Genomic DNA, 27,597 nt, shown 5'->3' with positions numbered 1-27,597 from the left:
TGCGGTAGTTCCCCCCTGTTGATGCTGTCGATGCTGTTGCTGTTGCTCCTCTGTATCTTTCATCGGCGGCACATCTCCCTCCTCACCATCAAAACCTCGCTCGCCGCCACTTCCCGCAGCGTGACATCACGCCCGGTGGAGGGCGTCCCATCCGTCTTCTGTCTCACTCCTCTCTTGACTCTGCACCGTACCCCCCGCGCGATGTGGCTCTTCGACGCCATCCTCTGGTTCATCTTCTGGCTCCTCGCCCTCCTAGGCCTCCGGGAGCGGGACCACGCGCGCGACCCGCCACACAAATACACCTGGCCCGAGGCGCGGGTTCGCGCCGCGGCCCTCGTCTCCCAGATGAGCGTGGACGAGAAGCTGAACCTCACGAGCGGACACGTCGGGCCGTGCCAAGCGAACACGGGCGGCGTGCCGCGCCTCGGCATCCCGAGCTTCTGCTACAACGACGGGCGTGAGGCGGCCGTGGGGCGGGCTGACACCAGCCGCCGGCGTGCGGCACACGGACTTCACGACGCAGTTTCCCTCGCAGTCCGCGACGGCGTGCTCGTTCGACCGCGGCCTCGTGCACGAGGTCAGCGCGCGCATGGGCGCCGAGTTCGCCGCGAAGGGCGTGCATGTCATGCTGGGCCCGTTGGCGGGCGGGCCGCTCGGCCGATCGTGAGTGGTGCAGAGACGGCCTGACGCCAGTCCGTATTGTGGGCGCAGGTGGGAAGGTACGTCCTGCCGCCCCAGGTCTGACGCTAGCGTTCTCCCCCGATCCCTACCTCTCCTCGACGCTGTCGTATGTCGCCGTGCGCGCCGCCCAGTCGGCCGGCACTATCGCGTGCGCTAAGCATTACATGCTGTACGAGCAGGTGCCGGTGTGCTCCGGCCCGCCGGACGACGAGGGCATGCCCACCGACTGCACGCAGGTGTCAGTGACTGCGGATGGTGAGGTGACCGACCGTGGGCACGCTGACGGCAGATAAGACGGTGAAGGAGGTGTACCTCCCGTCGTTTGCTGAGGCTGTGCGCGCCGGCGTCGGCGCGGTTATGTGTTCGTACAACCTCATCAACGGGACGCCGGCGTGTCAGAGCGACAACGCGCTGAGCCGAATCCTCAAGACCGAGCTCAATTTCCAGGGATATGTCTTGGTAGGTGGTGAATCGGGCGAAGCTGACTTCAGAGCGACTTTGGCGCGGCGCATTCGACAGCAGAGTCGGCAAACGCGGGCATGGACCAGGAGCTTGAGGGCACGGTGTGGTGTGCGTCTGGTGCTGGCGGAGCTGATACAGACGGCGACGATTTGAAGAATGCGGTCACAGCCGGCAAGGTGTCGGAAGACCGCCTGAACGACATGGTGACGCGCATCCTCATCCCGTGGATTGCGTTCGGCCAGAACGACAAGTGGCACGAGCCGAGCTACACACGCTGGGGCCTCGGCGACGCTGTCGAAATTGACGACCGATCTTTCGTGAACCAGCATCTCGACGTACGGAAGAAGGATCACGCCGAGTTCGTGCGCAAGGCGGCGGAACAGTCGCATGTGTGAGCTGATGACCGAGCGCAGACAAGCTGACACCAGATTGCTCAAGAACGAGGGCGTCCTTCCACTCGACCCCGCGATCCGGCGCATCGGCGTGTTCGGCAGCGACGCCGACTACCCTACGACGATCTCGGGCTGCGGCCCCGACCTGTTCTGCACCGAGGGCGGGCGGCGGCACTGGAACGGCACAGTGACGGTCGGCGGCGGCTCAGGCGCCGCATACGCAGCATACATCGTGCCGCCGATCGAGGCGATTTCGCGGCGCGGCCGCGAAGCCGGCATGCGCGTCGACCACGTGCTGCGCGACGACGCGGCGTTCTTCCCCGGCATCGCGGCGGTGGCTGGCACAGTGCAGATGTGTGTCGTGTTCGTGTCCGTGTTCCTCATGGAGGGGGCGGACCGGGCGGACCTGCGCCTCGACAACGACGGCGAGGCGTTGATCAAGCATGTTGCGGGGACGTGTGCGGGCGACGTCGTGGTGGTGCTGCACGCCGGCGGGCCTGTGGTCATGGAGGACTGGATCGAGCTCGAGCGCGTCAAGGGTGTGGTGTGGGCGGGATATCCGGGGCAAGAGAGCGGGAACGCGATCGCCAACATCCTTTTCGGGGATGTCAACCCAAGCGCCAAGTTGGCGTTTACGCTGGGCCGGCGCGAGGCGGACTGGCCGCCGAACAGCATTGTTCGTAAGCTGGTGAGTAGCTTTCTCCTCTTCCCCCCCCTTCCTCCTCTACTCCGCCTTTATACTCGCGCCTCTCCTCTTCGCGCGCTAACCCCAGCCCATGATTGGCAAGCCCCGCACAGCCTTTGACGAACGCCTCGCAATTGACTACAAGTGGTTCGAAGCGCATGGACACACGCCGCGCTTCGAGTTCGGCTTTGGGCTGAGCTACACGACCTTTGAGATGTCAGACTTGCGCGTGCGCGCCGAACACCGCAAAGACGAGGCGATCAGCCATACGGCGGAGGCGCACGTCGGCCCGCTGCAGCTCTACGACACGTTGTATGTCGCGCGCGTCGATGTGCGGAACACGGGTGATCGGGATGGCGGCGAGGTGCCGCAGCTGGTGAGCGCGATCGATGGCGAGAGGAGACACGCCCAGTCTGACGCCAGTACATGGCCTATCCTCCAGGGCAGCGCCAGCCGCCGCGCAACCTCCGCGGATACGACAAGGTATGGCTCACGCCTGGACAGCGCGTAACCGTCGAGTTTCCCCTGGTGAGTTGTGAGGCAACACCGCTGACAACAGCGCAAGAAAGACCTCGCGGTGTGGGATGTAGTCCAGCAGGCGTGGCGCGTGCCCGAAGGCGAGTTCACCTTCTACGCGGGCCACAGCTCGCGCGACCTCGTGCTCGAAACGACGCTCGTCGTCGAGCTGTAGCCCGGCCGTATCATATGCATGTTCGTTGATGACTTCTTCTTCTTCTTGTGTGTCTACTTCTTCAGTTCCTCCCTTACCCCCACCCACATGCCGTCCAACACGCCCACCGCACCCTCAGTGACCTCGCACACCGCGTCCGCGCCCTCCGACCCACGTCCCCCAAGCGCCTTGAGGCCCTCGGCGCGCGCGCCGCGGATCTGGTGCTTGGCGCTCTCGAGCCCCTCGTGAATGTTGCGCGCAAGACCCTCACGCACCGTCCCCGTAGGCCGCGCGACTTCGACGCGCACGATCCCCTCCTCTTTGCTCGCGCTGAGGCCGGGGATGCCCGCATCCCGGATCGCTGCGAAGACGGCTTTGGCGGTCGCGGGGTCGAAGGCTTCGACGCGCAGCGCGCGGTCCGCGGGCACGGAGGTTACGGAGGCGAGCGAGCGCAGCGCCGCGCTACCGGTCGGCGTCGCGAGCTTGATCCCGTCGAGCATGGCTGGGGTTAGCAGGTGGAGGTGTGGTTTTGGAGTGCTCCGATTCGTGCGGACACGGGCGACGCCGATGACGCGTCAGTCAGCGGCCCCGCGTCGGTGCGGCTTGTTGGCCACGCTCATGGCCACGTCACTTCCAGCATCGAGCTCGCCTCTCGGCCTCCAAGAGAGGCCGCGTCGACATGCTACTTGTGCCCGCCGCCGTCCATTGTGCGCCTTGTGCCGTGCGCCACCTTGCCACCCCATGCCACTCCGCACCACTCCGCCGCTCCGCGCCACTCACCAGGAGTCAGCCTTCCATGCGCCCGCTCCACGCCATCATACACCACGACCCGCGCCCACTCCAACACGCGCTCGACCTTGCGCCGCACGCGGAGAAGCACGCGCTCCTGCTCGTCCGCCGGGACGCCTTTACGCGCCTGTGCGTGCGGCTGGTGGTGTCCGGGGCCGAGCTTGTCGCCGGCACCGGCGCGGTCCTTGCGCGCGGCGTGGTTCGGGGTGAAGAACTTGGGTGAGGAGGCCGCGACGCTCGGCGCGGGCGTGGCGGAGAAGAAGGGGACGGGGGAGGACGTGAAGTCGCGGCTGAGGCGGCGGGGGAGGCGGGGGCGGGGTGTGGGCGTGAAGGAGGCGGGGAGGAGCGCAGGGGCGCGCGACGTCGGGCGCAGAGAGCGGGGGACGCGCATGGGTGGCGATGGCGAGATGAGTGATGGCGAGGGAGCGAAGCGAGGATGAGGAGGAGGGAGGGAGTGGGGGCTTGACGTCACGCGCGCGCATCGCCACAATACAATGGCCACGTGGGAAGCTAATAGTCTCGTAATGCATTAGGAATGGAGGGATGATAAACACACAATCACTCAACACTCGAGACAATGGCGGCGAGTGGCAGTCTGATGCACCGATGCACCGATGCACCGATGCACATGCGCGATGCACGAGACAATGAACGGCCTGCTGATCACCTCGGGCCCGCATCAGAGCAGATAGGAGTGTATAAGGCCAGGCAAGGCCGCAGGTTGCCTCGCACCGTATTCTCACTCGTCAACTTGCCACCAGCGGCCTGCGTTAACTACACGACTCTGCTCGACTTCTACACCTCTCCTCCTCCAAAAGCTTCATGAATCACTCACGCACCGTCTCGGCGCCGCCGCAGACCTGTCGCCGCAGCAAACGCAACGGCATGCTCTTCACCCGCCCTTTCAGCCTGTCCGACTACGAGTCGACGCAGGTTTCGACGCTCAGCGACTCGTCACATGGAGACTACTCGCGGCAGGAGTCTAGATGGCGTGCGGCGCGCGCCTCGGCTCCGTCCTCCTCGTCCATATCCCCGTCTGCCGCATCTCCCTCTGCCATATCGCCGTGTGCCCCATCCCCCTCCGCCACCTCCGACATTGACATGGAGGAGATCTGGACCGCGCAGACGTCCCATCGCGCAACACAGGCCCACCCCACCTGTCCCGCTCAGTCCTACCTCAGCCGCACTACCCCGTCCCGCACCTCCTCCTCCTCGGCCTACTCCTCCCCGCGCTCCTCCTCCCGCGCCTCGACGCTGTCTCTCTCCCCCTCCCTCTCCGCGCCATCCGGCACACCCGCACGTGCGCCCTCTCCGCCCCTCCCCACCCTCCCCCCACCCTCCCTCACCTCTCTTGCCCTGGTCTCCCGCACGCCGTTGCTCGAGCTCGCGATGAATCCCGCCCTGGTCATTCGGTAAGTCTCCAGCTCCTTCAGCCCCTCCGCTCACGCAGCCCCGTCGTCCCATGCGAGCGATGTGCCCTGTACGCCCACGAGTGCATGTACGACCCCGACGTCCTCGTCGCCGTCTGGGACGGGGAGGGCGATCTGCCGCTGCCGAAGTGCGCGGCATGCCCCGACGACGAGGGGTGTTGGCATGTCCTCGGCGGGCGGATGATCCGGCCGCGCGCCCGCGTGTTCGAGCACCCTACGGAGATGGGGATTAACGATGCGTGGAGTGAGTAGATGTCAGTATGCACGATGGTGGAGTGATGGAGTGATGGAGACGAGAGAGATGACATGAGATGGATCGAAAGGCGATGGTTCATCAAGTGGGAACTCACCGGTGATGAGTTGCCGCGTCGGCGTTGGCCGAATTGATTCCGCGCGTCAACAAATATCGAGCTCACCATCACTCCATCCGCCATCGCCGTCGCCGACGCCGCCACACTCCCTCCAAATACCCACATGCGACGCCTGTAAGCGACGCATACCCTCCTTTACATGCAGCAACTCCACCTCGCCCGCGCAGTCCGCATGGACGCGCGCACCCTCCGCCGACTACTCAAGCTCGTGCGCACGCACATCGCGCATCTTCCCCGCCCGAGTGTGCCGCTCGCTCTCTCCGTGCCGCATCTCCCCGCTCTTCCGGCGCTGAACGACACTTTTCCCGCCATATCGGTGGCTTTGACGTCTCTCTCCTCCGTACCCTCTCTCCCCTCCCTCCCCTCCCTCTCCTCCCTCTCATCCCTCTCCGTCCAACTCTCCCTCCCTCCCCTCAACCTCCCATCCCTCTCCCTCTCCCACCTAAACCCAACCGCACTCCACGCCCTTCTAACCCGCCTCCTCGCCCGCCTCCCCCCGTCCCTCACCTCCGCTCTCATCCTGCCCGACCCCGCACGCCTCCACGCAGCCCTCCACCGCCTCGCACTCACCCAAGCGCGCGCCCACGCCGTCCGGTACGGCATCCAGCTTGCGCTGGGCTACGCCCTCCGCCTCCTCCCCGAAGTCGGGCGCACTCTGCCCGTGCCCCTCCGCTTGGCGCTGTCTCTTGCGCGCATGGCTGTCCGGCAGGCGGTCGGACAGGCCGTGCGCGTGGCTGTGGGCTTGGCGATGCGGCAGGTCGTGCCGGCGCGGCGGGGGGGTGGGCGGGCTGAGCGAGTGATAGGAGGGAAGGTGAGTTGAGGACGGTGTCTGTGAGGTGGCGCTGACGGAAGGTGGGGGGCGGATAGTGTTGTGCAGCTCGTCGGAGTGCGCATTGGAGCGAGCTGCGTGAGCGGAGCGTAGTTGTGGAGGGGGTTGAGCTGAGGTGCTCGCTACGTCGTCGGGAGAAAGAGGGCGCAGTCTGTTACCTGTCACAACACAATGATCGGGAGACGTGGAGTGCCCGTCGCGCTCACTTACACACTCTTTTACATAACACCATCAATCTCTCATCAAGTCGACTCTGTCTCCTCCAGTCGACTGTCACATTGAGGCGAACACTACGCAAACGACTCGTCGTGCCCTAAGGTCCAGTCGCCATGCCCGCCACGATCACCGAGCAAATGTTCCCCCACATCATTGACGGCATCCTCAAGTATGCAATGGCATCGGCGACGTACAGCGAACTCATCGCCCTTCGCCGCCTCTCACGCACCACAAAAACCGCCATCGACACCAAGCTCTTCACTCACCTCACCATGACCTACGTAAAGAACACCCTCGGCAACCTGAAGGTTGCCACCCCATCTGGCCGCCACCCCGCGCTTCTCGACTCGCCTACGCCCGGCGCGAAGGGAGTCTACACAGCCTGCTTGACATGCATTTTCGCCAGCAGCTCTCACTCCGACCCTTTCGAGTGTGAGCAGTGTATTCAGCCCGCCTGGCGCCTCCATCCTATCTCGGCAAACTTCAAGGCTGCACGCATTGTCGACATTGTCGGCGGAACCCTAGTGGACGGTTTCAAGCCACTCTCGGCACTCTTCAACACGATCGACTACCTTCGCTTTAAGTCGCAGTGGGGTGTCACCAAGAACTCGGCCTCCCGGTACGGCATGGTGTGGCCAGGTCACTACTCTCGGCAGCCCCTGCATTGCCGCGTCAAGAACATGGTGTGGCTCGGCGACGTGGGGTGGCGCGCCGGCCTGTGGTGCGACGCCATGCCTGTCGTACCCGACGCACACTACATCTACGTGTGGCGCCGGCCGCTCAAGCTCGACCCATACGTCGACGTCCGCCTCGAGGTGCCAGCAGGCGTGGGGCACGTAACTGTGGTGTACCATAAGCCCGAAGGCGAAGCGGACGACCAACCGTACGACCTAGCTGGGCTGGAGCCGTATGCCGAAGCGGTGGCGCGGGGGTACACGCTAACCGCGGCGGGGTTGTTCGACGCGGCGGCGAACTGGCACCAAGAGACGAGTGTTGAGTCGGGCACGCACACGTCGGCACAAGAGCAGCTCATGCTGATATCGCGCAAACACCACGCTCAGCACATGCAGGTAACCCGTCGGTTAAATGCGGTCGAGGCGGCGGCCGAGTTTGACGCCGGCATGAAGCGCATCGTGACGCTGTCGCTCGAGGAGTATGTGGCGGGTCTGAGCGACGAGGAGCGCGCGATGATTATGGAGGAGTAGAATGAATGCATGGTTGGAGGAGGTGTGGCCAGGCGAGCACGACGGCGTACGGCGCGAGGCGTGTGCTGGCGGCGGTGCCTGAATGAGGCCATTCCGCACGCCGAGAAATTGCCTCGCGGCGACGTCGACAATGACCGCTGCGGCCGCCGGCGCCGACGCCGGGCATGTCATGCACATCGCGAGGCCATTGCCCCTCCCACTCCCCCGGCAACACTAAACCCGAGTCCGCCGTCCCACCACGCCCACCGTCGCCATCGCCATCGCCATCGCCGTTGCCTCGCCGCCCACCCACTGCGCGCCCGAAATGCCGCACGTCAAAAGCCTCATGCCGCGCCGTGCCGGCCGGCACGATCGATCGTCTCGATCTCGATCTCGTTCTCGTCGGCGAATCGCCAGGCCGCCAGGCCGCCAGGCCGCCCGACGCCCGAGTTCCGATCCTCGCTTCGCCGCGACGCGGGGACATATAAGCACTCCGCCCGCAGCCAGCGGCCAGCGACACTTACACGTCCCCTCGTCCCCACCTCCCCACGTCCCTCCCAACTCCAGCATGCGCCTCCTCCTCGTCTTTTCGCGTGCGTCGCCCAGTGCCCGCCCACCCGCTTACTCGCTCACGCCAGTCGCGTCCCTCGCACTCGCGCATAACGGCGTGGACCAGTACGACGCCCGCCAGCGGCACTGACCCCAGCTCGAAGGACAATTCGACGCACAGCATGAGCGCGGGCTCCGCGGCGCCCGTCGCGTCCGCGCCGGTCGCGTCGGGAAGCGCGGCCTCGGGATCCGCCGCCGCCGCCGCGCCAGCCACCACGTCGTCGGGCGCGGAGCGCGCCGTCGTGGGCGTCGCGGCGCTCGTCGTCGCGGCCGTGGGTGCGGCGTTGTAATCAGCGATCTGTAGATGTGAGATGTAGACGTTGAGGCTCTGCAGAATCGTGCCATGTACCGCCCACACAATCGTGTTGTCTCGTCCTAGATCGCGCAATTCGTCCTGCCCGAGTACGATGCGGCGCGTTGCGCTCGCAGGAGTTCCCGACGGAGTGAATGAAGAGTGGGGGAGCAGCAAGACTCCAAGATAAGCTCTCGGGGTGCGCCTGGTGTACTCTCGACGGCGACACCCCAAGCGCGCCGGCGAATCACCGCCCCGCTCGGCGCCAAGCAACCGCGCAACCGCGCAGTCCTCGCGTCGCCGCGCCCGCCGCGTCCACTCCGCCGCGTCTTCGCGGGGACCCGACCGGACATGAGCGTACTAAGCATATATACGCCACCGCAGTCTTCATCTCATTCATCAACAAAATGCGCTTCACCGTTTTTGCCTGTACGTATGCGTCTTGAGCGGGCCTGACCCAGTCCTCGCGCTCGCGCTGCCTGCGCTCGCGCAGTCGTCCGAGTCGCACGACGACCACGACCACGCGCCCTCAGCCTCCGTCTCGGGGTCTGCGGCCGCGGCGGCGCCCGCCACCCCCTCCCCGACTGACAAGGGCAAGTGCGAAGCCCACGGCGATCACTGGCACTGCGAGGGCGACGCGCACGACGACGACGACCACTCGGCCTCGGCCACCGTTTCCTCCGCTTCTGGCTCCGCTGCCGCCGCGGCGCCCGCCACGCCCTCCCCGACCGACAAGGGCAAGTGCGAGGCCCACGGCGACCACTGGCACTGCGAGGGCGACGCCGACGACGACCACGCGTCGCACTCGGCGTCGGGAGCTGCGGCCGCTTCGGGAGCATCGGGCGCCGCGTCGGCCGCGGGCAGCAGGACGGGGAGCGCCGCCGCCGCCGGCGCGTCGGCGCCCTCGAGCGCGGCCGCGGCTGCGACGTCGTCTGGCGCCGCGGGGCGCGCGGCTGTCGGCGGCGCTGCCGTGATGGCTGGTGTTGTGGGTGCCCTTCTGTTCTAGATGTCATAGATGCTAGTCCTGTCGCATGTAGGAGCATGCATACAATTAGAGTAGTAGTCCCACGACGCCGGCGCCGACGAGCGCACCGATACAGCCCTTGCGCGGCGCGGCGGCGTTGCTGGAGGCGCTGGGTGCACTGGCACTGGCACTGGCGCTGGCACTGGCGCTGGCGCTGGTGCTCGCGGACGCAACGCTAGTCGCGCTCGAACTAATTGCACTGGACGCACTCGCGCTGCTGGACACGCTCACCGCGCTCGACGCCGCCACGCTCGTCCTGCCCGACACGCCCGACCCCGACACGCCCACACTCGCCGGCCCCGAATCCGCAATCCCGCTGCCGAACGACAGCGTCTCCACACCCGTCGCACCCGTCGCACCCGTCGCGCCCGTCGCACCAGACGGCGCGGGGATGTCGCCCGTCGCGACCGTCGTGACCTGCATCGTCGCTTCAGACTCGGGGATCACGACCGTCGCCTGCCCGATCGTCACGCTGGTCAGCTATCGCGGGGACGGACATACGTGCTCTGCGCGAAGGCGGGGGCGAGGACTGCGTCAGCGCGCACGCAGGACACGTACGGCATAGAAGGAGGAGGGGGTGCATTGTGGTGTTTGAGCGATGGATGAATGGATGGACGAGAAGAAGACGGCCGGGTGGCAAAGTAGATGAAATGCGGAATGGGGCAGTGCACGCTGCCAGATGGCGTCGACGGCGCTTCTCCTGCTCGCTCCGTTCGTGCTCGCTTCGTTCGTGCTCATGCCGCCATGCATACTGCTACTACACACGCACCGTCGTCTCCCATGCATACCGCTCCTCGCCCACTTCGGCGCGGTACGCGTCGAGCGTAAGTATGCGCACGCGCTGCACGCACTCGTCGACGAGTGGGTCCGGCCACAAGTCGTCCCGCACCAGGCGGTCGCGGGGGTTGCGCCTGCGTGCGCGAAACGCCGCTTCGATACCCTTGCGCACGGCGTCGAACACGGCGTCAGGCGCGAGGCCGTCGGCGAGACCGAGCGCGGCGGGCGGCATGGCTTCGAGGCCGACGAAGACGTGCGTGCGCTCGAGCGCCGGCGCCATGTGGTACACGATATCCTCGAGGACGCCGAGCGCGCCGCTAGGCTCGCGGTAGTCGCGCCACTCGTACCGCGCCGTCCTAGGGCGCGCGATGGCGCCGCGCACGCGCGGGCGCAGAGAGCGCGTCGGCGCCGGCACGAAGAGGAAGATGAACTCGGCCGTCATGTCCGAGAAGAAGGGGGAGGGCGCCCACGCCGCGCCGCCGCGCGCGTGCAGCTGCGCCATGTCTGTCGCGTGGAACGACACGGACCATGTCAAGCGCGACGTCTCGACCAGCATGCTGCGGAAGTGCTGCCCCTCGCGCTCTAGCGGTGCCGCGAGGCGCCGGAAGCATACGGTGGGCGGCAACTTTTGGCCTGTCACGCAGGGCGCGCAGCCGTGCGCGCAGGCCAGCCGCAGACACTGCAGGTTTGGACATGCGTCTCGCAGCAGCAGGTGCGCGGGCGTTATGTCGATGTCGAGGATGCGGGTGTGTTTCAGAAGGGCGCGGGCGTGGCGCGCGCGCTCGTCTCGTGCTGAGTCGAGCGAAAACGGAGGCGGCGGAGGTTGCGAGCGCAGCGCCCGCGTTGAAGACTCGATGCGCGCCCGCTTGCTCGCTGGTGCGGTGTCGGCGCGGGCGTCATGCTGCGGCGGCGACCACTCCCCCACTAGCGAGGAGGGAAATCTCAGGTCCACGAACGCTGGGTGCGTTTGATGAAGATTGTGCATGTCGAGGACGTAGGAGAGACGGATGTCTACCCGGTCGCGGGTGGCGCGGTCCAGCTGCCGGAGGGCGAGGAGTCGCTTGCGCGCGCGGCTGCCGGGCGAGGAGTCGAGAATGGCGATGAGGGCATCGAGGATGGAGCCGAAGACGTGCGGCAACGCCGAGGCGTCTATGAGAACGCGGGGATGCGGCATGGGAGAGAGGCAGTGAGAGAGGAAACTGGAGTGAGTCGTTTGGGTCATGTGACGGAGCAGAGCAGTTCCGCAGCGAACAAACAACAATTCACGTGGTCACCACTTCGAATGCAGCAATTCAGACGACATGCCGAGAAGAAAAGAGGATATATATCATTACGCCAGCATCAAGACCTACACTGTATCGTCTGGGTTTCAAGTGAGGCAAGTACAGACAGGGTGTTGAACAGCGGAGATAGGTCGTTACGTGCCAGACGTGGGAGGGCGGAAGTCCAAGCAAGATTGGCTGACGAACAACTAGCGCCGCCGCCGCGGCGGGGGCGGCAGCGACGTGCCATTCATGCCCATCCGCTCCGGCCGGTGCGGGACGCTGCGCGCGCGCATGAGGGGGCGCTCATCCTCCCCGAGTACCGGCACGGGCTTGCGGCGCACTGTGTGTCTGCTGTTGCGCGGCGCGCTCGTATCGTCGTAGAGCGTCTGCGCGCGCTCGGCGCGCGTGCTAGCGTCTCCAAACGTGGCTTTGCGCTCGTGCCCGCGACTAACAGGTGGCTCGTCGCGCTCGGTCGTGATCCGCTCCATCCGCATCATCTGCATATACGCCGGATGCGCTTCAACCGTCGCCGACTCGCACACTGCGCTGGGCTGCTCGGCCGGCGCGGGGGAAGCGGTGCGCCGGCGCCCAATGGCACGGAGGGCGTTCTTGACGCGCTTAAACCCGCCGCTCTTGCGCAGCGCCAGGCTCCAGCTCGACGCGCTGAATAAGCGCGGCCCCTCCTGCTTTTCGCGCGCGATATCGGGCTTGACGACCTTGTTCGCGCTGCTCGCGTTCGTGTGGCCCGTCCGCTCGGTCCCCGATGTGCCCGACGACTCGTGGCTCTCGCTATTATCGTGCGCCGGCGTACTGGGCCAGCAAGGCGACGCGGGCGGCGTTATGCTACGCGCGGCTTCGCGGCGCGCATACTCTGACCCGATGCTCCACACCTCGACGGGCGAGATAGGGCGTCCAAGCTCGGGGGGTACGGCACGGATCGTCCCCCGTCCCTCCCTGTGCGGAGCCGGAAGCGAGTGGCGCGCGTGCATCTCGAGGGGAGGAGGGGTGTCGCGTTGCCCGTGCCCCCCGAAGAACATTCTGCGCGCTGGCCGTCAGAAAATAACAGGGAGGACGTACGTGAGTCTGCGGACGTGGTCTGGGGATGGCGGTGGGCGAGGTCGGGGAGCGTGAAGCCTGTGGTCTGGGCTGCGCGGGGGATGCTCGGCGCCGGAGGGAGGGGGGAGGGCGGGCCGTGATGCGGCGTGTAGCTGGGCATAGGGAGGGGGCGGGGTGCAGGACGCGGCGTGCTATTCTTTGGGGGAGCTGAGGCGCCGCGCATCCTGTTGCGCTTGAGAGAGGGCATGGGCTGAGGTAGTGGGGTGAAGTGTCGACGAAGGAGTGGGTTTGAAAGAGGTTGGTGGGCGAAGATGAATGAACAAGAGAACGCGACGCGCTGAGGCTCTTGAGAATGATGCGCGGCGCGGGTGATGGCCGCGACCGCGGGGTGGGCATCGACGGCAAGCATCGAGAGGCGACGAGCGACGAGGCCGATGCGCGAGGCGAAGCAGTCGAACGCTTAATGCTTCCCAGCTTGCAGCTTCCAAGAAGTCAGAGCGCAGTGATGGAGGGGCGAGGTGATGAGCAGTGCAGGGGCCAAGCAGCGGCCAGTGCGCAGGCGCGCGAGGTGCGCGTCTCGTCGTGTCGTGTCGCCGTCGTCGCCATGCTGGTGCTCGTCGTCGTCGTCGACGACGAGTGAGTGAATGCTGGGTCAGTGATGGTGAGTGCGGAGAGAAAATACCAAAAATGCATGCAAATCTATAAATCTATTTGTGCCGTGGATGCAACAACATTCTCCTTCCCTCCATCTCTCATCTCTCATCTCACTTGCTCTCCTCGACATCATCTGTCTCCCGCGTCGCGCTCCCCTCTCCTGTCCCCTCCTCGACCGCCTTGTCCGCGACCATTTCCCCTCGCCGTCGCCACCACGCCCACACCGGCACGCCGTTGGACACGATCCCCGAGGCGAAGAACAATGCGCCGATATACACCCCGGCGTACGTAAACCTGTCGTCTGCGGCAGTCACCAGCGCTGCTGTCAGCCCCCTCTTCCGCCGCACTCACCGCCAGAGATAACCGGGCCCACAAGCGACGGCACCGCCAAACACGTAATGAGCATGCCGAAGCGCATGCCCGTCTCCTCGAGGGGCGAGACGGCGGCCGTCGCGCTGCCCGCGAGCGTGAACCATGCGCCGTTGAGCGCGCCCCATAATATGAGGCCGATAATCGCGGGCGCCGGCCCGACGGGGGGCACCCACAGCGCAAACATGACGACCGCGCTCGCAATGCCGAGCGAGCACCACACCTTCATGACGCCAACGGCGTCGGCGAGGACGCCCGAGCCGAGTCGCCCGACCACAGAGCCCGCCTGCAGGATCGCGACGGCGTAGATCGAGATGCTGGGCGGCAGCCTGTTGTCCTGCGCGTATGTGAGCGCCGAGAATGTCGGCGACATGATGCTGGGGTCAGCGGCGTTGGGCTGCACGACTCACTTCATGCCGTACAGCATGGCGCCGAGGACCAGGAAGACGTATGGCGGCTCGGACCAGGGGGTGCGCACATCGCGCCACGGCGGCGGGGCGCGCGGCGGCAAACGGCCTTTCATGAAGACACAAGCGGGGAGCATGAGCACAAAGTTGAAGCCGCCGATGATCAGCATCGTGTCGCGGTACGACAGGCGCTGGAAGAGCTTCTCGAGCATGAAGGGGTAGACGATGCCGCCGACGCCCGAGCCGCAGATGACGATGCCGATGGCGGTCGAGCGGCGGCGGAGAAACCAGTGCGCAACGACGGCGCCGGATGGCGCGTACGCTAGTGAGCCGGCGACGCCGTAGGCGAGGAAAGAGAGCAGGAACTGCCAGTACTTTGTCGAGACTGAGGTTAGCGCGGTAAAGACCGGTAAAAATCGGCAGGGGGCGAGTCAAGAACTCACACGCGAGGCCGACCATCGCGATGAACGACAGCAGGGTGCATGAGACGACGAGGAGGCGGGCCCCGTGGATATCGAAGAAGCGGCCCGAGAAGATGGCGAGCGAGAACTCTGCAAAGCTGACGATCGAGCCGAGCCACGCGACCGTCGCCTTGTCGTACCCCTTGAGCTGGTTGGCGAGGTAGTAGTCCTGCAGCTGTCCGAACGCCATTACTGGTGTGAGTGGGGTGGGGGTGCGTGGGGGGTGGGAAGTAGGCGAGCGAGATAGCATTTGGAGGCGAGCGGGAGAGGCGTTTGGGAGAGGTGAGGGGGAGGGTGTAAGACCGAGGAGGTGAGAGGGTGGGAGGGCACGCGCAATGCCAAAAAGGAGAAGTACGCACTAAAGCCAAAGATGCAGAACGGCAAGAACATGGCGGACAGGACACACAGCCACGCATCGAGCCCGCCGTCGGGCGGCGGACCCAGCTCGCTCTCGATCTCTGGGACGGCGGACTTCTCTTCATCCTGTGGCTGGGCGGGAGGCGCGAAGCCCGTCGCGGACGGCGCGGCGTCGGGGATGATGGAGAGGGAGAGGTGGGAGAGGCGGGAGGGCGTGCGGTCGAGCGGGGGGCTCATGGCGAAGCGGAGTTGGGAGAAGACATGGATGGCGAAGATGAGTGAAGTGAGTGGGCACCGAGTCATAAATCCGGGGGAATCGGGGATATCGGCGGATGTTGCGGTTCGGTGGTGGACGGCGTCGGCGGAGATTGCGTGCTATCGTCTCCGTCGTGACAAGAGCAGTCGCTCGTGTCCAAGTCATGTGTTCGCAGAGTCCCCGTACAGCCGTTGTCTGTGCTAATCAATCACGATGCGAACGCAGCAAGAGGGGAGCCTGCTCCACCTAGTCGCCGAGGTAAGACGGCGCTGCAAGTCCAGGGACTGCAACACCGAGCTCATCCTCGGTGCGTTTAAGACGTGTCGGAGCAGCTACGGACGATTGCCGTGATACATCTCGGGCAATCTCTACGGAGCAAGGACGAGATCGAACATCTCAGGCCCCAGCATGTCGCGCACATCCTCGAACGTCGCGAACCCGACCTGCCGCGCGACGCGGTTCATGGCGGACTGGGGCGCGAAGTAGCCATCAGCAAGCAGGATCTCGAGCTCGGCATCCAGCATTGCGCTGAGGGCGAGGCGGTCGCGCCGTGCCATGACGCTTCGACGGCCGGGCGGCACGGCGGCGTGCGGGCCCGCCCCCGCCCCCTCCCCCTCCTCCTCGTCGCCGACGAAGAGGTAAGTGTTCTCCGACGAGCCGGTCACGATGTGCTGCACGACCTGTGACGCGAGGTATGGGAGGAGTGCGCGCCACGCGTGCGTCGCCGGCGCGCCGGCGCGGTTGAGGCGCGGGAGCGGGGTGGTCGCGGCGCCCGCGAGCGTGAGGAACAGATAGACTGCATGCCCCGAGGGCCCGGTACCGCCGTCGTACGTGCCCTGCGGGGCGCGCGGGCGGACACGCGAGTAGCGGAGATTCACAAAGACGTCGCCGGCGCCGTACGGGATGCTGGCGCGCTGCAGGGGGCGCATGTCGCATGCGAGGTCGTGGAAGTGGACGGTGTAGACGGCGGGGTTTGGGTGCAAGTGCCGCTCGCGGCGCGCGAGGGAGAAGTCGAGGTCGCGCACGGAGTTGTGGATCCGCACGAGCGAGAGCGCGGGTAAGCGCGGGAGGAGCGCGGCGGTTTCGCGCAGTAGCGGGTGCCATGCAGCGCCGTATTGGATGTCGAGGACGCGGGTGCGGGCCAGGTTGGACGGCCAGCCGGGCACGAGCGCCGGGTACTGCGGCACGTAGGGGAGGCCGGGGGCGGGCGGGGACAGCCCCGCGTCCGTAATGGTTACGTGGGCGGCGAGGAGGGTGTTCGCGACGAGGCGGAGGCGGCGGGATGTGCACCGGAAGACGAGGAGCGTCGCCGGGTCGCTGTGCCGCATGATTGCGTCGATGATGTGTGCGTGGCGCACTCTGTCGAGTCGCGCGCGGCGCGGGGCTGGGCGCGCCCAGGCGCGCACTGTTGTGGCGGTGGCTTCCGCCAGATACACCAGATCTAGAGGAGGTGGGCGTTCGGCGGAGAGCAGGAGGAGGATGGGGAGGGAGAGGAGGACGAGGAAGAGGAGCTCGTGGAGGATCTGGAGGAGGGTGTGGAGAAGAACTGCGAGCATGGTGCAGGAAGCGCCGGACGAGCAGGAAGTCCTAGGCTGTTAGAACGTGGAGTCGACTGCCGATGGTCTCGATGCAGAGGTAAGAAAGTGAAACGAGTGAGTTGAGCACGAGAGGGATGTAAAAGTTTCTGCGGAGGCTGGAGGTTGCTGATCACATCGCCGATCGCCGTTCTGTAGATCAGTCGAGAGAGTCACAGAAGCAGCGCCGAGTGTGGCACTCTGCTCCATTGACTGAGGCCTGGTTGGATATCTTTGGCGCCTCCTTGGTGTGCACTGGGGAGTGCCACGCCAAGCCAGCCAGCTAGATCATGCCGTGAAGATCATGCATGCCTACTTGCGCATGTGGATGCCCACACTCATGGGCCCTAATCCGACCAACGGCGTCCCCAGCCCCGCAAACGACGGCATGTCGAGATACCTCTCGGGCCGTGTCTGCGCGCCGTCCCTGTCCTCATCCGCGTCCGCGACGTCGTCCACATCCCCTCCATTCGCCTTGAGCGGCGCGAGCTCCATCCGCTCCTCGCTATCGCTCTCGCGCTCCGAGCTCTCAGCCCTCTCGGACCCTTGCCCCAAATCCACGCGCTCGTAGAATAGCATGACGACCTGCTCCGCCGTCGCCGCCAGCTCCTCGGTGCCGACCTCGTCCACGTCGGCATCCGAGATCCGCAGCCACCCGCGGCCCGGCACGCCGGCCGCGCCCCCCGGCTTGCGCCGGATCGCGACGAAATGGCCCGAGCTATGCGCGTATCCCTTGTGCAGAATCGCCGATTGGAGACGATACAGCGCGCGCGGCGCCTCGCCAATTTCCCTCGAGCTAGCTCCGCCGCCGGCGGCGAGCGCAGCCGCCACGCCGCCCACCACGGCCTTGGGCTCCCACACGCCGCGGGCCATGTGCGGCCCGAGATCGAACATGAGGGGATATGCGACGCGCGCCGTCTTCTTCAGCAGCTGGCCGTAGGGCGTGTACTCTGAGCGCACGAAGTGGAAGCGCAGCGTCGCCGGCGCGCGCGTCACCGCCGTCTCGCGCACGCAGTCGGTGCGCACGACGTCCCACTTGACATCCTTCGGCGCACCGCCTTCGGTGCCGACCACGCCGGCGTCGACCATGGCGCGCAAGCGCGCCGCGACTTTGGCCGCGTGCGCGCGGCTCTTCTTGCCCTCGAGGCGCTGCGCGCGCTCCGCGTACTTTGCGGCCGTGGCGCGCGTCGTACACATGTCGCAGGTGACGTCGGAGAGGCGCTCCGGCGCGAGATACTCGGATATGCATTCGTCGAGCGTCACGTGGCCCTGGAGTCAGCTTGGCGGAGCGGGGACTCACGGAGCGCGGGACGGACAGCTCCATGCCGCCTAGCGTGTCCATGCGCACCACGTCCGAGTAGCCGCACCGCGCGCAGATCCGCCGCCGCGCTAACAGCCCTTCCCATGGCACGAGGAGGGCGTCGTTGCGCCGTGGTGGCGGGTATGGGCGGGGCGGGATGGAAGGTGCGGCGCTTGGTAATGGCGTTGTTGCGCGGGATGTGGAGGCGGAGGCGGGGAGGGAGTTGGGGCGGAGCTCGAGAGCGACACTGAGACCGCCGCGGACGCGTGCGACTTCCTTGGCTACTTTCGCAGCTTCGTCGGACACAGCTTCGGCCAGGACGACGTAGAGCTCGTGCGCGTCCTGCTGTTCGCGTGTGGCGAGCAGGCGGCGGATTTGGGGCAGCGGCGAGAGCGCGGCGAGGAGGACGTGTGGCCGCAGCGCGGCGGGATGCCGCGCATGGCCCGTGTTCAGGTCTGCGAGGACGTCGTATAACGCATCGCTGACGGGCGTGGGGAGGTCGACGGACTCGGCGGCGCGGATGACGCGGCCGAGGTACGCTGTGAGGGTCGGGAGGGAGGCGAAGGCCTGCAGCACCGAGTTCATGTAGCACAGCGTGCCGGAGAGATTGACCATGCCGGGGTAGCGGTCGCCGGGGTCGTGGGCGGGCTTGGGGCGGGGTGCATGGCGGGAGGAGGAGGAGGGGGAGGAGGGGGAGGCGAGGGCGAGAGGCGCCGAAAACAGGCCCATGCTGTTCAGCTTTGCGAGGAGGCTGACGACGAGTGCGATGGCGGCGGCGAAAGCGTAGGGCAGGACTGCTGCTATGTCATGGGCTGCAAGCATGACATGCTCGAGGTGGGATGGTGGCGAGCGGAGACGGCGACGGAGTGTGGGAGGGACAAGAGGAGGTGACAGCGGCGAGAATTCGAGCAATTCGACATCCAACGAGAAGCCACGCGTCATCAAAACACTTGGCTCCGTCCACTCTCTCATCAACTTCATCAACTTGAACTGCAGCTCGCATCTCATTCTCCAGCATCACCATGCCCCCCGCGCCCGCCGATAAGATCCAGAACGCGCGCGAGGCGATTGACAGTGTGTATTTGTGGAGGCACGAACACTGATCGTAGCGCTGCACGACCTCTCTCTGCTGCTTCAGACTGGTGAGTCGTATCAAGCACACGCCGCGCGACGCGACGCCGACTCACCCCAGGCCTCGACAAGCAGACACTTTCCATCTGCATCGGCATGATCGAGCACGGCGCGAACCCAGACACGCTCGCGGTGCGTGGCGGCGAGGCAGAGCTGATTCCAGGCTGTCATCAAGGAGCTTCGCAAGGAGAAGGAGTAGCGGTTGTCCGCCCAGCGCCCCGCTCCGCACCACCCTTCCAACTCCCCCCGCCTCCGCAACATTGTGCATCTACTGTTGTAGCATTACGTTACGTCTCATAGCCTAGTCATGCTTCCGCCCCCCCACGCTGAGGTTGAGCGTGGACGGCAGCGACTGCTCGCCGATGCTGAACAGCAGCGCGACGCCGCCAATCACGAAGAACAGCAGCAGGATCGTGGTGCCGGTGAGGAGCACGAATGGCGCAGAGTAGTCGGTGCCGGTAGAGTTGGTCTTGTTCTTGGCAGCCTCGACAGCGGGTGCGTCAGCCTCGACCTGGCGTGCGTAGTGGAATAGCGGCTGGGTGTTGGTGTCCTTGACAATCACAAGCAGAGGGGGTGAGTCGGGCTTCGTCACGCTCTTCAAGCCGTTCTGGACGGCGGGGCTGACAATTTCCCACAGCGCCGAGTCCTGGGCTGCCTCGACGAGGCGGATGCGCACTGCGTTCCAGCCGCCAGATGTGGACGACCACGATGGCCATAGCGGGTCAGCGAGGGCGATGAGCGCAGCGAGCTCGTGCGTGAGCGCCTGTCCGATCTCTGTATGTTAGTGGGATGGGTCTGGGCCGTGGGGACGTACTGCTAGTTGCCAGGTTGAGATCGCCGAGCAGCTCCTTGACGTACTTGGCGACGGGCAGGCGGGCGACGGTGTCGAGCGCCTCTGCAGCAGCGGGCTTGAACTGCTCAAGAACGGACTCGGCATCGTCGGCGAGGTAGAATGAGGGAGAGGAGAGGGAGGCAGGGAGAATGTCTGGGGTCAGCATGAGTCCCACCTTCCGCATGAGCAGCGCCACCTGTTCTCCTCGATCACGTCGGGGAGAGTATGCACGCGCCAACCCCAACTCACCCTGCATCTCGCCGCCCTCGAGAATCACGACGTGTGCGCGTTTCTCCCCGCCATCCCAAAGACGCATCAGGTGTGCCCACACACCCTCGTCCTCGGGCGTGTCGTGCGCCGAGACGTCGCCGCCGAGATGGTGCGACATGACCGCGCTTGCCTGCGCGACGTTGAGTGTCGGTGCATGTGCGCCCGCGGGCGCGGGGAACATGTAGACCTGTGTCGCAGCGAGGGCGGCGGGGAGGAGGAGGAGATGTGTCCTCATCGTCGGTGGATGTGGGGAGGTGGATGGGTGATGGAGACGAGTGACGCCGAGAGTGACTGTCGTCGTCATGGGGTTTGATCCCGCCGGCGTGCGCAAAAAGTCGGCACGCCGTGGGATTCGAACGCCGCTTGAATGGAGATGCCTCCTCCCTCCTCGACTGGTGAGCGAGCGGGTTGAGGAGACGAAGCCTCCCCCTCGTTTGCATGATGCAGGCTTGTCCATCGCCTGCATCTCCTGATCGCCTGCTTCATGTCGTACAATTACATGTGTCTATGCTGCATCCCCCATCCTCCCCGACGCCGTCACCGTCGCCGATTCCGCCCTACTCCACCTCCATCCCCTGTAGGCTGGCAGGCACACGGACCTTGTTCAGCTCCTGCTGCGTCGCCTTGGCCTTCTTGCGCTCAGCGACATCCTTGACGGCTTCAGCCTCAGCAAGCGAGTTGGCAGCGTGCTCGCGAATCGTAGCCCAAGGGTTAGCCTTGAACGCCGGGTGCGCCATCACAGCAGGGATGCGCTGTGCATTACTCGAACTGCCGTCAGTCTACACCATCTCCCACTGCACTCACATCTGCTTCCTCCGCGCCTTCTCCTTCAGCCCATGCCCCGACCCCTCGCCAATCTTGCCCTCCTCTGCGCGCCGCCTCGCTTCTTCCTCGCGCCGCCGCGCCAGCTCCGCCATCACCTCCTTTTTGCCTTTCGCGGCCTTCTCAGGCGCCTTCTGTGCTGGTTCGTCGCCCGCAACTTCGCCCAGCGCAAGCGCGACAGAGCCCAGGCCGCCGCCGAGCGCAACGGCCGCTTTGGCTTTGCGCTTCTCCCGCCGCAAATGCGAGCGGGAGTATGGGTGAGCAGCCGCGCCGGCCGCGATCGCGCCGTAGAACACGGGCTCACCCTTCGCGGGCTTCGGCGGGACGGCATCGGAGATCTGGCATCAGCGCGTCCAAACCCTCACACACTGTCGCGAACGGGTTGGCGCCGGGCAACAGAGCCTCGGTCGCGGCGGGCGCCGCAAAGGCGCGCTTCGGCAGCGCGACAGCGGACTCGTGCCGGCGTGATGATGTCTTCGCGGCACGGGGCTGCGGTCAGCTCGTCGTACTTGCCCCTCGCATGCTCACCATTGAGGAGAGGATATTTGTGGATCAAGATGAGTTTGGTGGCAAAAGTTGAGACCTCCACTTTGTCGCGTGCCTGAGATATGGCTGGCAAATGTCTTCCCAATCGTCTCCGACGCCGTCTCATCAACACTCTTCTTCCACTCTTCACGCTGTTGTCGCGCGCATGCCGAGGTGAGCTTGTGGGAAGAATGTGCAGCTTACCCAGACTGCATCCGCGCACACTCCTGCGCCTCGCCGGCGGTCGAGGGGCGCGCACCCTCTTCTCCCGGCCGACGGCCGCCCCCGTCGAATGGGTGCTCGACGAGGCGTACAACCTCCCCTTCCTGAGCCGCGCGCACGCCGAGCGTCCCGTGCCGTCGAGCTCTAAAGTGACTCTCGACATTCTCGGGATGGACCCGCACGCAGACCGCGGGTCGCACCGCCACGAGCCGGAAGAAGAGCTGCCCTTCGCCGACGACGCCGACCTCCTCGCCTCGCTCTCGGGCAGTGCCCTCCTCTCGCCGTCGGCAGCGTATCGCGCACTGCGGCAGAGCCCGCTATTCGGAGCCCATCTCCAGGCTCTTCTCCCACGCATTGGCGACGTCTACGCCTCTCTCCGGAGAGATAACCATGGCGCACACAACCAGCTCGTGGCCGATCTTCTCCTCCGCGCGCCGTCGCCGGCGGCACTCCGCTCGATTCTCCTTGACGAAGCAACACACTATCCCGAACATCCTGGTGATGCCCTCCGCAAAGGCTTGATAGTGCAGGCATACCGCGCCATCATCCCATCTCTTCGGCGCCGCGCTCTTGCACCTCTCACCCCTACGGCTTTGGCAGTCATCGCTCGCGCTCTCATGGCCGCCGGACACGACCATCTCGACGTTCTCGACCATGTCTACTACCAGCTCGCGCACGCTGCGTCATGGACACGGGAAGACGGCTGGCCAGCCCTTGCCATCCTCCTGCACCTCTCTAAACACGGGCGGGCAGAGCATGCCCTCAAGCTCCTGGACTACCCCGTGTCCCTAGGCAAGCTCCCCGCGGCGATGGGACGCACCTCCGCCTCCCATTCGGAGCCCGCCACACTTCTTGCCCAGAGCGCTGTGGTCCGCTGCGCGCTCTTCTGGGGCCTGGACCAGCGCGCCTACAACGCCGTCAACGACCTCGTCACGACGATGTCGCGCACAGCCGTTTCTGGCCCCGCGCTCGAGCTAGTCCTCACCGCGATACGGGGGGCGACGGTGCGCCGACGCGCCCCCGACGTCGCGTGGGCGGGACGCACGCTCCTCGCGCTCGCCGAAGACGAAGCATTCCCCCCTCTCCCCAGTGTCGACTGGTACTACGCGGCGGTGCCGCCGACGGCGGCGCTGCGGTTCTACAAGACGCTTCCCGAGAACCGTGCGGCGCCGCCGTCGCCGCGCGAGATTCTGCGCATGGCGCTCGCGCGGCCCGAGAAGGCCGCGCTGCGTCGTTTGGCCGAGGACCTCTCGCGCGCGCGCCACGCCGCCCCCGCCGTGCCGGGCATGCTGCGCGCGCTGGCGGCCGCGCGCCTCCTCCGCCCCGCGCAAAGCATGTACGCCGCCTGGCGGGCACACAACAAGCTGGACGGGTGCACGACGCTCGCAATGGTGCGGGGGCTGACGCGCGGCGCGCGAAGCGCGAAACGCTCCGCGGCCGCGCGCACCCTCGTGCACGACTACTTGGCGTCCGCGGCGCTCGACAAAGAGCGCGTCGCGCTGCACGCGTACGCCCTCCTCGGCAGCGAGGAGGACGGGGCGCTCGCCGCCCTCCTCGCCGACGTGGTGATGCGGCGCGGCGTCGACGCCGCGCAGGACGCAGTCGACGACCTCGCGGCCGCGCACGCCTCGCTCGCGCACCGCCTCGCGCAGATCGCGCGCGCACACGCCCTCCGGCCGCCGCGCGCGCCCGTCGTCCTCGCCGCCAGCTGTGCGGCGGGACACTGGGGCGCGCTGGCCGTGGCCGGCGGCGCGGCGGGCGTCGAGACCGGCCGTGTCGCCGCCGGCCCAAAGCTGCCCCTCACACCCGTCGAGGAGGCGTGTATCGCGGCGCTGCGTAAGGCGCGACAGGGACGCATGCGCGGCGCGGCGCGCCGCTTCGCCGCCGCATGCGCGTACGACGCGCACTTGCGCGGCGTCGACCTCGATGGCGAAGGAGAGGGAGAAGGCGAGGGAGAGAGCGAGGGCGAAGGGGTGGTCGACGCCGTCATCCCGCCTACGGCCGCGGCGCTGCTGCTCCGCGCGGCGGCGTTGCGGCGGTGGGAGGAGGGCTTCGGTGTCCTCTGCTCCGCGCTGCGGGTTACGGGCGAGGAGGGCGTCGTGGATGCCGCCGGCACATTTATTTCGGGGGTATCCCGCGCCGAGGCGCGCGACGTCTTCGCGGCGCACGCGCACGCGGTCGGGCGGCTTGTGCGCCGCCTCGAGCCGTCGAGCCACGTCCTTCTCGAGACGATGTTGGAGACTGCGGCGCGGCGCCTCGGCGTGCAGCTGGAGTGATATACAACATGCATGTACAGATTAAATATCCGCAAAGCGGGCGCGTTTGCGAGGCTTGTCATTGGCGGTGGACGGACGTTTCGTCCCCGTCCCGGGGGGCTCGATCTCCGCAGCTACGGGGGTGACGATGGCGGTGGAGACGGCGCTGGGCTCCGTCGGCGAGGGCGCGTCGGCGTCTGCGTGTCTCCGCGCAAAGTCCGCGAGGAGCGCGGCATACGCCGCCTCCTCAGCGACACTCGCCGTGCCGGGCGGCACGAAGGAGACGGGAAAGTCGTACTCGTCCGTGCTTTCGGCGTGCACGAAGCGCGGCTGCTCGACCAGCATGCGCGAGTAGCGCTGCTCGTCTTCGGTGGAGCGGCGCGCGGCTTCGCGCCGCACAATGTCCTCCTCGAACGTGCCCTGCGTCACGAGGATGTCTATGCGCGTCGGGCGTGTTTGGCCGATACGGTGGATGCGCTGGTGTGAGCGTTCATAGCCGCTTGGCTACTGTCCCGTGTCTCGGCCTGCGCTGTGCGTTGGCCACTGCACTGCTCACCTTGACCGCCTGCGCCTGCACGTCCGGGTTCCACACAGGCCCGAGGAAAACCATGCGGTTCGCCACGGTCAAATCCAGCCCGCGACTACCCAGCTTGAGGTCGAGGATACACACGTGCGCGCCAGCTTGGAACTCGGCGAGGGCGCGCACGCGCGCCCCCCGGTCGACTTTGACGCCGGCATACACGCTGCGGACGCGGGCGAGCGCGAACGCCTCGCTGAGATGCGCCGACTCCTCCCACGTTGCGAAGATGAGGAACTGGTCGCGCGGCGCCGAGAGCACGGCGCGCACGACCCAGTTGATCTTGTTCGAGACGGAGAGCGTGCTGATCGTCGCGGGCAGAGGGCGGGGGCGGTCCGCCGCGTCCGCGGCGGCGGCCGTGGCATTCCGCGCCGCGAGGTCCAAGTTGACATCCACCGTGTCCCGGAAGGCGCGGTTGCGCGCCACGCGCGGCGCGTTCGGCTTGTCTGCGGCGCCGTGTTTGCGGGGGCGCGAAGCGGGCTCCGGATCGCCCACCCGCCACTGCTTCTCGGCCTTGGCCATCGACGCGAGAAACGCCTGTGCGCGCGGCTTCTTCGCGCGCTCGTCCCACCCACTTTGCGACAGTGCGTTCGCCTCCGCCCCGCGCGTGTTCAGCTTGCGCAGCTGGATCAGGCTATGTGCGTCGACGAGGAAGGGCTCGTGGTCCGGCGCTTCAGACCACGACTCGGCGACGGGCAGCGGCAGCGCCAGCACGCGGAAAGGCAGCGACGCCGCGCCGTTGTCCATCCACTCGCGCCAGCCGGGCGTCTCGGCCGCTTCGCGGATATGCGCGATCGCCGTCTCGATCGCGGCGATGCGCTCCGGCGCCATCTTGTGGCGCTTCTTCGCCAGGTGTTCGGATGTACGGCGCATCGCGCCTTCGAGGTCCATGTCGGTGGACGTGAACCAGGTCATGGCGAGATGGAAGTTGATGATGACTTGGTGCAGCGAGTCGAGGTTCTTCGAGTGTAGAAGATAGTCGGGGTCCTGGCCCTCCGAGGTGTACACGTTGGCGGCGACGAGCCCCATCAGCGCATTGTACGTGAGGCGCTGCCAGTGCGAGAGGTGCAGCGGCTCCACCGCCATCGTGCTTTTCGGGAGCGGCACTTCGCTGTCGATCACTCCGGGGCGGTGCTTGACCATGACCGCCGACATGAGTTGGCGGACACGCTCGATCGCGCCGTACCCCGGCCCGTCTTTGGCCCGGAGGGGCTTCTTAACCCATTTCCTAAAGTCGGCGATGTTGAAGATCTCCGAGGCAAGGAAGCCGCTCAGCATGTGGCCCAGGCGCTCGAGATCGCTCTCGTCAGCCTTGCTCCATTGTCCCGGCACAGGGGAGTGGAGCTTCGGCCGGCTCCTGCCCTTTTTGGTGGTGATATGTGTCGGCTCTAGCGGGGTTGAGGCTCGGGACTCGGCGGCCGAGTCGACGCGCTGCATGCCCTCGGACTGGAGCAGGGTCTCTGCCACCGACTCTGTTCCTTGCTTGAGATAGAGCGTCGGTGCTGGGGTCAGCCACTGGCCTACAGGCACCACGTACTGCCGCTGACGATCCACCTGCGCTCGATGGAAAGCTGGGTAGCGAGGAGCACGGCATCACTCTTAACATTGGCGGCGTTATTGCCCTCGTCAAGGATAATCCGCTTCCATCGCGCGGAGAGGAGCGGTGTCCTCGGAGGCTCTCCATCCTCGCGCTGTCCTTCTCTCCGGAACCGGTCCAAGCTCATGAGAATGATCTTTCGTCAGCGCGCTCTCGCTGCCCGCTCACATCGTACGCCATGAGGGTGTGGATCGGCGGCAGATCCTCTTTGTTGTCCTCGACCACCAAAACCCGCAGAGCACCCGGCACGAGATGCTTCTCGACCTCGCCGAGCCACTGCTTGACAAGGATGGGAGGCACGACGACGAGCGTGGAGGTGGCGACGAACATGCGCTGCGGCGGGACGTGGCGCACGAGCTTGGCGCTGCGCGGCCGCCGCACAGGATCCGGAAAGCGGTAGTAGAACAGCGGACGGTCGAGGAGGCGCCTGCAGTTTGCGGAGAGGCCGTCGACGCGTGATGCGCGCGGATACATTTTCGCGACGATGTCCGCACACAGCGTCTGCAGGCGCGGCGTGCCGGTGAGCTGGGCGTCGGTCCACGGGGGGCCGGCGAGCGCGGCGTCCTCGCCCAGCCCAATGGCGGTGCGCATCGTCGCCATGGTCGCGGTCGAGTATGTGCGCAGCTCGTCGTCGCTCAGCACCTGCGTCACGTCCATACCCTCTGGGAGCGATGTGTGTTGGTTGAGTGAGACGAGCACGAGGGCGAGGCAGATGAGCGTTTTGCCCACGCCCATCTGTTCGCAGAGGATGCCGCCGCGGCTGAGCGCGAACTGCGCGGGCGAGCGCGTAATCTCCATGCTGCTCAGGTTGACGAAGTAGGGCTCGCCGGTCGCCGAGGTGCAGCGGCTGTACGAGGGATCGGGCATGGTGCCGGGCTCCGTCTCCATCTGGAGCATGCGCGCGACGGAGCGGATCTGGTATGCGTGCAGAGCGGTTATCACGCCGGGGGGGTTGGAGTATGTGCGCAGGCCTTCAAAGACCTCCTCGTCGCAGATGAATTGTGGGGGGCCGAATGAGGGCTCGGGCGGGTTCTCGATGAGCGCGTAGAGCGCCTGCATGCCTGTTCCGATGTCTTGTGGCTGGCGTGAGCGAGTCGTTTTGCGCTCTTGTCAGAATTCCCACATCTTCTCCAACTCCATCTCCCACCTGCTCTCCTTCTCTGCTTCTCTCCTTCTGTCTCTCTCTCCTTCTCCACTCACCACCCCCTCACCCCTCTCTCCCTCTCCCACTCACCATCGGCGCCATAACGCCTCCC

The 27,597-nt window shown here is 66.3% G+C and overlaps 14 protein-coding genes across 14 annotated transcripts; 5 read left to right on the top strand and 9 right to left on the bottom strand.

The window, feature by feature from the left end:
* Nucleotides 1-1,038: 1,038 nt before the first annotated feature.
* Nucleotides 1,039-2,911, top strand: COLE_05672 (uncharacterized protein; the record flags this gene model as incomplete). The annotated part of the gene is made up of 6 exons (XM_018420431.2): nucleotides 1,039-1,140; nucleotides 1,173-1,534; nucleotides 1,572-2,223; nucleotides 2,309-2,596; nucleotides 2,644-2,748; nucleotides 2,780-2,911. 6 exons carry the CDS (start codon nucleotides 1,039-1,041, stop codon nucleotides 2,909-2,911), a joined length of 1,641 nt encoding a protein of 546 aa, XP_018277891.2.
* A 53-nt stretch (nucleotides 2,912-2,964) lies between these two features.
* Nucleotides 2,965-4,070, bottom strand: COLE_05671 (uncharacterized protein; the record flags this gene model as incomplete). The annotated part of the gene is made up of 2 exons (XM_018419995.3): nucleotides 2,965-3,392; nucleotides 3,671-4,070. The coding sequence occupies 2 exons, from the start codon at nucleotides 4,068-4,070 to the stop codon at nucleotides 2,965-2,967; spliced, it is 828 nt and encodes a 275-aa protein (XP_018277890.2).
* Nucleotides 4,071-4,501: 431 nt separating this feature from the next.
* Nucleotides 4,502-6,300, top strand: COLE_05670 (uncharacterized protein; the record flags this gene model as incomplete). The annotated part of the gene is made up of 3 exons (XM_018426763.2): nucleotides 4,502-5,091; nucleotides 5,130-5,353; nucleotides 6,056-6,300. 3 exons carry the CDS (start codon nucleotides 4,502-4,504, stop codon nucleotides 6,298-6,300), a joined length of 1,059 nt encoding a protein of 352 aa, XP_018277889.2.
* A 338-nt stretch (nucleotides 6,301-6,638) lies between these two features.
* Nucleotides 6,639-7,730, top strand: COLE_05669 (uncharacterized protein; the record flags this gene model as incomplete). Its single annotated transcript, XM_018419411.2, has 1 exon — nucleotides 6,639-7,730. One exon carries the CDS (start codon nucleotides 6,639-6,641, stop codon nucleotides 7,728-7,730), a length of 1,092 nt encoding a protein of 363 aa, XP_018277888.1.
* A 304-nt stretch (nucleotides 7,731-8,034) lies between these two features.
* On the top strand, nucleotides 8,035-8,608 carry COLE_05668 (uncharacterized protein; the record flags this gene model as incomplete). The annotated part of the gene is made up of 3 exons (XM_018419410.2): nucleotides 8,035-8,302; nucleotides 8,348-8,384; nucleotides 8,416-8,608. 3 exons carry the CDS (start codon nucleotides 8,035-8,037, stop codon nucleotides 8,606-8,608), a joined length of 498 nt encoding a protein of 165 aa, XP_018277887.1.
* Nucleotides 8,609-9,661: 1,053 nt separating this feature from the next.
* Nucleotides 9,662-10,217, bottom strand: COLE_05667 (uncharacterized protein; the record flags this gene model as incomplete). The annotated part of the gene is made up of 2 exons (XM_065626431.1): nucleotides 9,662-10,114; nucleotides 10,173-10,217. The coding sequence occupies 2 exons, from the start codon at nucleotides 10,215-10,217 to the stop codon at nucleotides 9,662-9,664; spliced, it is 498 nt and encodes a 165-aa protein (XP_065482242.1).
* A 174-nt stretch (nucleotides 10,218-10,391) lies between these two features.
* COLE_05666 (uncharacterized protein) lies at nucleotides 10,392-11,585 on the bottom strand (the record flags this gene model as incomplete). The annotated part of the gene is made up of 1 exon (XM_018423567.2): nucleotides 10,392-11,585. One exon carries the CDS (start codon nucleotides 11,583-11,585, stop codon nucleotides 10,392-10,394), a length of 1,194 nt encoding a protein of 397 aa, XP_018277885.1.
* A 297-nt stretch (nucleotides 11,586-11,882) lies between these two features.
* Nucleotides 11,883-12,713, bottom strand: COLE_05665 (uncharacterized protein; the record flags this gene model as incomplete). Its single annotated transcript, XM_018423566.2, has 1 exon — nucleotides 11,883-12,713. The coding sequence occupies one exon, from the start codon at nucleotides 12,711-12,713 to the stop codon at nucleotides 11,883-11,885; it is 831 nt and encodes a 276-aa protein (XP_018277884.1).
* Nucleotides 12,714-13,496: 783 nt separating this feature from the next.
* COLE_05664 (uncharacterized protein) lies at nucleotides 13,497-15,217 on the bottom strand (the record flags this gene model as incomplete). Its single annotated transcript, XM_018423565.2, has 5 exons — nucleotides 13,497-13,705; nucleotides 13,738-14,132; nucleotides 14,166-14,547; nucleotides 14,606-14,815; nucleotides 14,983-15,217. 5 exons carry the CDS (start codon nucleotides 15,215-15,217, stop codon nucleotides 13,497-13,499), a joined length of 1,431 nt encoding a protein of 476 aa, XP_018277883.1.
* Nucleotides 15,218-17,122: 1,905 nt separating this feature from the next.
* On the bottom strand, nucleotides 17,123-18,932 carry COLE_05663 (uncharacterized protein; the record flags this gene model as incomplete). The annotated part of the gene is made up of 2 exons (XM_018419409.2): nucleotides 17,123-18,079; nucleotides 18,111-18,932. 2 exons carry the CDS (start codon nucleotides 18,930-18,932, stop codon nucleotides 17,123-17,125), a joined length of 1,779 nt encoding a protein of 592 aa, XP_018277882.1.
* Nucleotides 18,933-19,542: 610 nt separating this feature from the next.
* COLE_05662 (uncharacterized protein) lies at nucleotides 19,543-20,578 on the bottom strand (the record flags this gene model as incomplete). Its single annotated transcript, XM_018423564.2, has 3 exons — nucleotides 19,543-20,015; nucleotides 20,056-20,226; nucleotides 20,323-20,578. The coding sequence occupies 3 exons, from the start codon at nucleotides 20,576-20,578 to the stop codon at nucleotides 19,543-19,545; spliced, it is 900 nt and encodes a 299-aa protein (XP_018277880.1).
* Nucleotides 20,579-20,900: 322 nt separating this feature from the next.
* Nucleotides 20,901-21,260, bottom strand: COLE_05661 (uncharacterized protein; the record flags this gene model as incomplete). The annotated part of the gene is made up of 2 exons (XM_018423563.2): nucleotides 20,901-21,111; nucleotides 21,148-21,260. The coding sequence occupies 2 exons, from the start codon at nucleotides 21,258-21,260 to the stop codon at nucleotides 20,901-20,903; spliced, it is 324 nt and encodes a 107-aa protein (XP_018277879.1).
* Nucleotides 21,261-21,881: 621 nt separating this feature from the next.
* On the top strand, nucleotides 21,882-24,188 carry COLE_05660 (uncharacterized protein; the record flags this gene model as incomplete). The annotated part of the gene is made up of 1 exon (XM_018426762.2): nucleotides 21,882-24,188. The coding sequence occupies one exon, from the start codon at nucleotides 21,882-21,884 to the stop codon at nucleotides 24,186-24,188; it is 2,307 nt and encodes a 768-aa protein (XP_018277878.2).
* Nucleotides 24,189-24,209: 21 nt separating this feature from the next.
* COLE_05659 (uncharacterized protein) lies at nucleotides 24,210-27,400 on the bottom strand (the record flags this gene model as incomplete). Its single annotated transcript, XM_018423562.2, has 4 exons — nucleotides 24,210-24,644; nucleotides 24,724-26,246; nucleotides 26,282-26,477; nucleotides 26,510-27,400. 4 exons carry the CDS (start codon nucleotides 27,398-27,400, stop codon nucleotides 24,210-24,212), a joined length of 3,045 nt encoding a protein of 1,014 aa, XP_018277877.1.
* Between the last annotated feature and the right edge of the window lie 197 nt (nucleotides 27,401-27,597).

The sequence above is a fragment of the Cutaneotrichosporon oleaginosum genome (genome assembly GCF_008065305.1).
Source record: "Cutaneotrichosporon oleaginosum strain ATCC 20508 chromosome Unknown ATCC20508_contig05, whole genome shotgun sequence".
NCBI classification, from domain to species: Eukaryota; Fungi; Basidiomycota; class Tremellomycetes; order Trichosporonales; family Trichosporonaceae; genus Cutaneotrichosporon; species Cutaneotrichosporon oleaginosum.
Note: the sequence above shows the minus strand (reverse complement) of the source record. Positions and strands in the feature narration are given on the sequence as shown.